The sequence below is a fragment of the Pteropus vampyrus genome, unplaced genomic scaffold (genome assembly GCF_000151845.1).
Source record: "Pteropus vampyrus isolate Shadow unplaced genomic scaffold, Pvam_2.0 Scaffold399, whole genome shotgun sequence".
Taxonomy (NCBI): Eukaryota; Metazoa; Chordata; class Mammalia; order Chiroptera; family Pteropodidae; genus Pteropus; species Pteropus vampyrus.
In genome coordinates this window covers 503923-513363 of record NW_011889180.1, presented here as the reverse complement: position 1 = coordinate 513363, position 9441 = coordinate 503923, and the positions used below count along the sequence as shown (strand labels likewise).

The 9441-nt window shown below is 40.0% G+C and overlaps 1 protein-coding gene across 1 annotated transcript in view; it reads left to right on the top strand.

The window, feature by feature from the left end:
• The window catches only part of HYDIN (HYDIN, axonemal central pair apparatus protein), a 351593-nt gene that overhangs the window by 323395 nt on the left and 18757 nt on the right, over positions 1 to 9441 (top strand). The window contains exons 75-79 of the mRNA XM_023523662.1: positions 1303 to 1450; positions 1886 to 2093; positions 2649 to 2870; positions 6334 to 6503; positions 8317 to 8515. Coding sequence (XP_023379430.1) covers positions 1303 to 1450; positions 1886 to 2093; positions 2649 to 2870; positions 6334 to 6503; positions 8317 to 8515 — 947 coding nt within the window. The remainder of the gene's footprint in view (positions 1 to 1302; positions 1451 to 1885; positions 2094 to 2648; positions 2871 to 6333; positions 6504 to 8316; positions 8516 to 9441) is intronic.

Sequence of the window (9441 nt, the reverse complement as noted above, 5' to 3'; positions counted from 1 at the left end):
TTAACCAAAATCAAGAGGCAAATGTTATCTTGTAATAAACCACTAAAACCATATCAATTAAAATCAGGAATTAGGCAAGGATGTTCATTATCACTATTATTATTGAACACTTTCTTAGTGACTTTAGCAAATACAACAAAACAGGAAAATTAAATATTTGGCATAAATACTGGGGGAAAAGACAAAACTATCTCATTTGGCTGTTGCTGATTTACTTCATACATAGAACACTTCAAAAGGCTCTAGAGAAAAGCAAAATAAACTACTAGAATCAACAAGATCATTTAGTAAGTGGCTGGATGCAAGACAGATATACAAAAATCAATCGTTTTTCTTTCAGCAGTAAGCACCTAGAAGCAGAAACAAAAAATTCTATTCACTATTGACAAAACCTATATAATATCTAAGAATAAACATAACAAGAAAAGCCAAGGACCTATATGAAGAAAACTATAAAATCTTATTAAAATGCCTCCAAACAAGATCGGAATATTTGTCAGTTCTCCCAAAATTAAATGTAAATTTAATCAAATTCCATTAGAATCCCAACTAGAGTTACCAGGTAAGATATAGACACCCAGTTAAATTTTAATTTCAGGTACCTGTGAATAATTTTTAGTATAAATATGTCAGTATTAGTATGTCCCATGCAATATTTGGGACATGCTTATACTAAAAAATTATGTGCTTAATCTGTTAACCTTAATCCTAAAAGGAATGCAGGGGTGGAGGAAGAATTGGCTAAAATGATTCAAAAGCGTATGTGGAAAAATAAATCCTCTGCAATAGTCAAAGAAAGTAAGAAAAAGCAAAATAGTGATAGGAGATGGATTAGAGCCTGACAGGATACTCATGACATACCTTAGGTCTGATTTAAAGAGTTCAATGCAGGGATTATTTACAAAGATATGGGCAGAGTTAAGGGGCCTACCAGGGAGGGTGAAGCCCCCATTAGCGAAAGCAGGAAGGCGTCGAATCTGAAGGAACTAGGAGGGAAAGCAGTGTTGCCAGAATCCCAGGAGAGCTGTGGCTGAGGCAGAGGACCACATACCAGGAGCAGGGAATTGATGGAGTAAAGTTCTAGAAGTAAGAGGTAGAATTACCTCCAGAGGAGGAAGGTCACTGGTAAAGCAGAAGGATGGAAAAAGGGTAGTCGAAGGCTGAGAAGCTTGGAAGAGGAGAGAGAGGAAATTGGAGAACCTCTTCCAAGGAGGCTTCCTCTTGCCTGCGGAGCGGCGTCTGTTGAGAACGCTTCAGGAGCAGGTGTGAGGACACCACTGAGAACCGGCATTTCCTCCTCAGGCCGGGAAGCCAGGGAGACCGTGCAGATCATCAACAGGGAGGAACAGGGCTTCAGTTTTGCCTTTCAAGACAACTCCCGATATTCTGAGGGTTTCAGCGACAATCTGGTCGTATGTCCTATGGAAGGCTGGCTTCCACCACTGTCCAGGTAAGGAAAAAAGAAGGCCCCCAGGACTGTACCTCCCCACATGGTAGGAGCCCCAGGCCTGCCAGCCAGGAGAGTCAGTTTCCCTTAGAGTGCCCCTTTTGTAGTCTTCCACCTTTAAAATTTAGATATTAACAGTTCCATCTCTGTCCTATTCACTCCCTATTGTTCATTTTCCTGATGAATTGTGAAGTATTTAGAATTTTAAGCCCTTGTTTTCAATATTTTCCCTTATATTCTTTTCCTTACTGTCTACTGTACTTGTGAATTTATAAAGCAGTGCCCTGCTTCACCTGGCAAATCTCCAAAATTCATCATAATTTAGAGTCATGATGCCTTTTCCTCATAGCGTATCTGCTAATCCATTGGGCATATGTTCCTTAGCAGGTCTTAACTAGTGGCGTAGTCAGCTAATCTGCTATCTTCTTCCCCGACCAGGTTACCAATTGATATTTTCTTCACACCAAAGCAAGAAAGAGATGTGAACTTTAATTTGATCTGCAATGTGAAAAACAAAGCCCACCCTTTGACCTTAAATGTCAAGGCTGAGGGCTACACTATGAAAGCACAGATCAAGTGCAAAGACAGGACTGGCTTGAGCACTCTCTTGACTTCCAACCAGACCACCATTGTCAACTTCTATGAGGTAAAGATGTGAAAGAGCCTTGTTCTCTCTTGGTTTCCACACTGACTGGGAAAGGCAGTACCCATGAATATTAGCTGAATCTCTCTGTTTCAAATGCCAGGGAAACCAGAAGAACAGAAACATGCCAGGAGCAGTTCCATCCCCAGAATGTGTACAGTTTTGATGTAAAACCTTTTATTTTATTATTTTATTATTTTATTTTATTTTATTTTATTTTATTTTATTTTATTTTATTTTATTTTTCGGGGGTGGAGAGGTGGTAGGGAAGGGGAAGAATGCTTATATTAAATATACAGGACGGATGTTTGGCTATCAAGGGAGGTCTAAGGATGAGATTGCAATCTTACTCTTCAGATAGGAGAGGCTCCCCAACACTTAGTAGCTCTCGATGGAATATCTGACCACGTTAATCTAATCATACTCAACTCACTCACATCACCTGCCATTCCTATTTCTCAAAAGATATTTTCCCCCAACATGTTACATACCCTGATCCCAGAGATGAAACCATGGTTTGCATTCACTCAACATGCTGCTCTGTTGTCTACCTCTCAGGTGGAGTTGAATGAATGTGTCCGGTGTGAATTCACCTTTATCAACACTGGAAAGTTCACCTTCAGCTTCCAGGCAGAGCTATCTGGCCCCAAAGCCCTGCTGCAATACTTGGAGTTTTCACCCATCGATGGCAGTGTGGATGTAGGGCAGAGTACAGCTGCCTCCCTGTCTTTCCATCCATTTAAGACGTGTGTCTTGAAGGGCCTAGAACTCAGAATCAAGGTGAGACCATTTAACATGGCCAGCACTGAATGCACTCACAGTATTCTGTCTTGGGAAATTAACTCTCCTGTGTGCTCCTGGTCTTCTCCACCCCGCCAGAAGCTTCTGGAGAGTGGTTCTGTCGTGGAGATAGTCCCGCAATCTCTGTTATAACAGCCTCAACCATGGTGGAGGTGCCTGGTGAGTAAGTGTCAATTGAAAAGCAGTTGACCATCCGTGCACTGGGATATCATGCATTAAAATAAATAAGAGAGATATTTGGGAGGCGGAGAGAGAGAGAACTTTGAAAAAGCTGCTCTTCCATAGCAACACTGGCAAAAACTATCAAAATCAACTTTTTCGGGACTCTCAAAATTAACCACAGGCTTGCAGCAATCCTAGGAGCATTTTTTTTTTTTAATCTCCACAAAAAATCTGTTAGAACTAATAAACGAATTCAGTAAAGTTGCAGAATACAAAATCAACATACAAAAATCAGTTGCTTTTCTGTACACTAACAACAAACTATCTGAAAAGGAAATTATGAAAATCCATTTATAATAGCACTAAAATAAGAATAAAATTCTTAGGAATAAATTTAAGGAGATGAAATACTTGTATATTAAAAACTACAAAATGTTGATGAAGGAAATTAAAGATACAAAGAAATGGAAAGACTTCCTGTGTTCATAGATTGGAAGACTTAATATTACAATGTCTATATCACCCATTCGATGAAGTCCCTATCAAAATCCCAATGGCATTTTTTACAGATATAGAAAAAACAATTCTACAACTCATACAGAATCATGCAAGACCACAAATAGCCAAATCAATCCTATGAAAGAACAAGACTAGAGGCATCACATTTCCTGATTTCAAAATATATTACAAATCCACAGTCATCAAAATAATATAATACTGGCATAAATACAGACATATAAACCAATGTAACAGAATAGAGAGCCCAGAAATAAATTCACACATATATAGTCAACTATTCTCTGACAAGGGTGCCCAGTATACACAGTGAGGAAAGGACAGTCTCTTCAACAAATGGTGTTGGGAAAACTGGATATCCACATGCAAAAGAATGAAATTGGACCCTTTTACATCATACACAAAAATCAACTCAAAATGGATTAAAGACTTAAAGACCTGAAACTGTAGAACTCCTAGAAGAAAACATAGGGGGAAAGCTTCATGACATTGGTCTTGGCATGATTTCATGGATTTGACACCAAAAACACAGGCAAGAAAAAACAAAATAAAAGTGAGACTCCCTCAAACTAAAAAACTTCTGTACAACAAAAGAAACAATCTGATGAAAAGATTATCTTTATTCAACTCCTTAAGAAGAAGTTGATTCACAGGGGGCTGTGAATCAGGGTAAAACAACTGGAACCCAAGGTGAATTCCATAATTTAGATGGAAATTAAATCATAGCGAAGTCTAAAAACAAAACTAAAACTTCTAGCCTGGAACCCAGTGGCAGAGTTACAGCTACGTCCCCTGAGAATTTCCAGACATGTGGCCTCAGAAGGGGCTTTTTCAGACTTTAAATTCTTACAGCAAAAAGAAACATTAAATTTCATAGATCTTCCTACTCTAATTGACAGAAAAGATGAAGGTAGTAAATTTTAACCTTTTTTCAGAAAATCACTCACAAAATGTAAAGATTTTAAAAGCCTTAAATAAGATGGGGATGTGAAGTACAGCATAGGGAATATAGTCAATAATATTATAATGACTATTTATAGTGCCAGGTGGGTACTAGACTAATCGGGAAGATCACTTCATAAATTACATAGGTGTCTAACCACTATATAATATAAACTAATATAAAATAATATTGAATGTCAACTCTAACTGAAAAAGAAAAAAGAAATAGAAAATGACAACCTTATTAGTAAGAAAATGTCTTCCAGCCTGGCTAGCTGAATATATAAAGAAATATGTTAATTATTTTGTTATGGAAATATCTCTGGTATCTTGAAATATTTTTGCCTCTTTGCAACGTAGAAACAAGGTCGCAGATTAAACCCACCATTATAAACAAACAAACAAACAAACAAATAAATAAATAAATAAAATCTATAGATAGATCAATAAAAGCCTTAAATAAGAAAATGTTTTTAAATTTATGAAGTCATTTATGAAAACTTATACCAAGGACTATTATAATGTTTATTCTAATGATGTTTAGGATGAATATTAGATATTTTGTTTTAACCATCAATTTCTTAAATTTCATATTAGAAGTTTTTGAAGAGCATATTAAGTTTGTGTACCAATGGGCATATGCATTATCGTGTGGTTGAGAGTCCAGGAAGTGACCCATATGCCTTCTGTTTTTACATTCTTTTACCCTTGGCATTTTGGCCTTTGACTTCATTTCTGTCATCTCCTGGTCATAAGATAACCATCCCTCCTGCAGCCCTATGCCTGCATTTCAGAGTGGAAATAAGGGGAAGACCCTGAAGGCAAAAAACTTTCCCAGCAAGATTTTGACTCTTTATTCAAAATAAGATACCTTCTGTTTACAACCTGATGGCCAGAGCTATATCTGATAGCCACCCTTAGCTACAAGGAAGAATGGAAAATCCTATGGTGTTTGTCCTTTTCTCTCTGACTTGTTTCACTTAGCATAATATGCTCACAATCCATCCATGTTGTTGCATATGGCAATATTTCATCTTTTTTATGGCTGGGTAGTATTCCATTGTATATATGTACCACATCTTTTTTAACCAATCAGCCATCAAAAGACACTTAGATATCGTATGATTTCACTCATGTGTGGTATATGAAACAAAAATCAACATATGAACAAACAAGACAAACATACAAATGAACAAAAAAAACCAGACTAATAGATACAGACAATGGAATGGTAGTTACCAGAGGGGAAAGGGGCTGGTGGGAGGACCAAGAGGGTAAAGGGGGTCAGATACAAGGTGATGGAAGGGTATTAAACTTTGGGTGGGGAGCACATATAGAGTATACAGATGTTGTATTATAAAGTTGTATACCTGACATTGTATAATGTTATTAACTGATATCAATTTAATTTTTTTAATGTTTAAAAAATATAACTAATATAAATTTAATTTTTTTTTAATGTTTAATGAGAAATCAGATATTTTCACCTAAACACACTGACAACCCATTAGAGGCCCACCAATAAGGAAGCCTTGGGAATCAGATGTTTGGTAGTAACTAACAGTCTCTGCCATACCCCTCCACCTTCAAGCTGAATCATTGCTTCAGGTGCAAAGCAAGAGCCAGTGTAGGATCTGATTGCAGAGCAATCCGCCTTGCTTCTCTTAAACAAACTTCTAACCTATGAATCAAAATCTCTGCAGATGGAACCCTGTGTTTTTTAAAATGCCCGACTGCCTCCCTCCTTCACCTGAGGACTTGATAAGGGCTCTTTCCTCCCATGTCTCCTAATCACGTTCCACCTGCCATTCCCTCCCCACAGATCAGCCACGGTCTAACATTTATATGCAGCATCTCAGGCTGTGCCGTGAGCCCGGCCATCCATTTCTCCTTCACCAGCTACGACTTTGGGACCTGCTTCATCTACCAAGCCGGGATGCCCCCGTACAAACAAACCTTGGTCATCGCCAACAAGGAAGAAACGTCTATGAGGTAAGCAGACTTCCCAGAGCTTCCAGATGATTCTGCAGCTCCCTGGGGTCCTACAGCCTTCACACAGATGAAGTCCAGCCATGACAAGAAAAGAAAGGTTACGGGAATGAGTCAAACACAGATGGGCATGAATCCCCAGTCTCCTTTCCCCACCACTAGTACTGACATTTGGACAGCCACGAGATACTCTGCTAAAAATCTCTTCTTGAAGTGAGGAGAGCAATGCTAAATGACTTGATGAGCGGGTAGATGGCTTCCATTTACTGAAGTTTGGGGAGTTAAAAAGTGAATGTCTTAGGCCAGTGACCTTGCAGCAAATGGTAGATCTATAATGAGCCTAAGCCTTTTGATCCAAATCCAGCCTCACAGCACTATCCCTGTGTAGAATGTTCCAGTTAAGGTCTCTGGGCTCTATTACAAACCTAACAAAACAGCATCTCTCAAGACTGGCCCAGGGACCTGTGTTTATTCAAAGCTCTCTAGATTAGTACTATACAGTAGGATTTTCTTTGATGATAAAAATATTATATATCTGCATTGTCCAATATGGTGGCCTACAGCTGCATGTGGCTATGGAGCACTTGAAATTTGGCTAGTGCAAGTGAGGAACTGAATTTTGTATTTAATTTTAATTCATTTTAATTTTAATTTAAACCGTCACGTACTTAGTGGCTACCGTATTATTCGCACAAGTCTAAGTTCGAATCCCAGCTCTTCTCTAGTTATGTGACCTTGGGCAAAATTTTTAAACTTTCTGTGCCTCTGTCTTTTTACCCAAAGCAGGATATAATAATAGTACCTCCCCTATAGGGTTATTAGAAGGATCAAATTAGTTCATCTAGAGATAGTACTTAGAACAGTGCCTGGAATGTTAGAAATGCTCAATTATTGTAATCCGCTGCTGCTGTGGTGTGGTGGTGGTGATAATCCTAAATATTGAGTTACAAGAGTGTAACTTAAATGTAATTTTAAATACTAATTTAAAAATCTTATCTACCTACACTTTTTCTTGCATGATTTCATTTAATCTGAGTCTTGCTTTGTTTACAGCATTAAGCTCTACGTGTTGGCCTAGCTGTACTCCTCTAAGCACGTGAGGCCCACAGAGAGGTTGTAATAGGTCCAGGTGCCTTCTCACCCCTGGGTAGAGTAGGGCAGACACGATCTTTGAAGATCCCTTCTAGTTGAGCAATTAGTCAGAATGATAATAGCTCGCCTTTGTGGGATGTTTCTTGTGTGGCCTGTATAGCGACTGATTCAGTCACTCTATCTCATTTAATCCTCACAACAACCTTATGAGGTCACTGTTACTACTCCCACTTTACAGATAAGGAAACTGAGACTCAAATGGCTAAGTAAGTTTTCTAAGGTCACGTGTCTAGTTAGGGATAGAGCCTAGATCCAAACTCCTGTCTGTCTGACTCCAGAATACTCCTCTCCCCTGTGCTTTGCCAGCCAGTTACTTCAGGAAGCACTTCCTTCTTATGAGAAGAACAAAACACGAACTGCGTTATCAAGAAAGAGAGAGTGAATAGAGTGGGAAGAGCCCTGGGGAAAAGGGTCATGGGACTTTGAGTCTGAGCCTCAGTTCTGCCAGGATCTCGGGGTGTGATTTGGAGTCAGCAACTTGACTGTGCTCAGGAGAATGCGGGCTGGATTATTGCCGAGGTCCCTTTCAGCCCTTAAATTCTATGACTCTCGGACAGCAGGGCAGGAGACCCATGAGGACCCAGGTCAGAGAGAGGGGGACGGAATCGGTCCCTCTGGGTAAGGCTTCGCAGACCTGACACACCTTCCTCCTGATGTTCTCCAGCATAGATTGCTTGTACACCAATACCACCCACCTCGAGGTGAACTTCCGTGTTGATGTGATAAAGCCAGGAAAGGCCCTGGAGATTCCAATCACCTTTTATCCTCGAGAAAGTATCAGTTATCGAGAACTCATCCCCTTTGAAATCAATGGGCTCTCCCAGCAAGTAGTTGAAATCAAAGGGAAAGGCACCGCAATGAAGGTAAGGGAGGTTTGGGAGATCCTCGGACCGGCCCTCTCCTCCTCGCCCTTCCCAGTTACCTTGGCCCCCCTGAGCCCACACCCACCCCCTCTCCACATGTCCTGCCCCCAAGCTGCTCTGTCAGAAGTCAGCCACTCAGGGGTGAATTGTCAAAGCAGACTCAAGTGAACCATAGATCTTACTCAGTACCAAACTTTACTATATCAAAGGACCCAAGCACTAGAGACACATTCTTGGAAAAGTTTAAAACTATCAGATGCAGGATCCCAAGCATGTCCTTCTTCTCCCACATTATGGCATAATTTGTTTTCAGATTTAATGGGCAAGATTTGTTTTAAGTAATGTATGCAGATATTTTTCAGTTATGGAGTATCTTTCCTTAACACCACAGTGATTAACGTTCTCCAGCCAGCCGCAGGTCCCAGGATTATATTTGATTGAGAACATTCCTTCTAACCATGTGCTCCTAATAGAAAAGGACTGGTCCAGCCCTGCTACAATCTCTTTCTCCTCGGCGACCGGTAAACATTTAAGGTGTCTGTCTGGTGGAAGCATTGCATTTCATAGACCGAAGACCTCCCGAGATTCTCAGGAATGTATGGGACATTTCAGCAACCAAGAGAAAGTAAGAGGAGTGTATTTCTGGCATCCTTCCCATCAAGCCAGAGGAGCAACAGAACAATGCCATCTGGTGTGTCTGTGGCTAAGCCAGTGACAGGCTCTCCTCGGATGTCACTGATTCGTTCGTTCAATCATTCTTTCACCCCCTCGCTCAGCCCCATTGCATGTTAGGTACTTCAGGGAAATCCAGAGGTGACTTAAACATGTTCTCTGACTTCCAGGGGCCCACAGGCTGGTGCTGGAGACTGACTCTCTTTTTTAGACAAAATGAAAACATGTGAGCAAGATATAAAGATAGCTGGAGA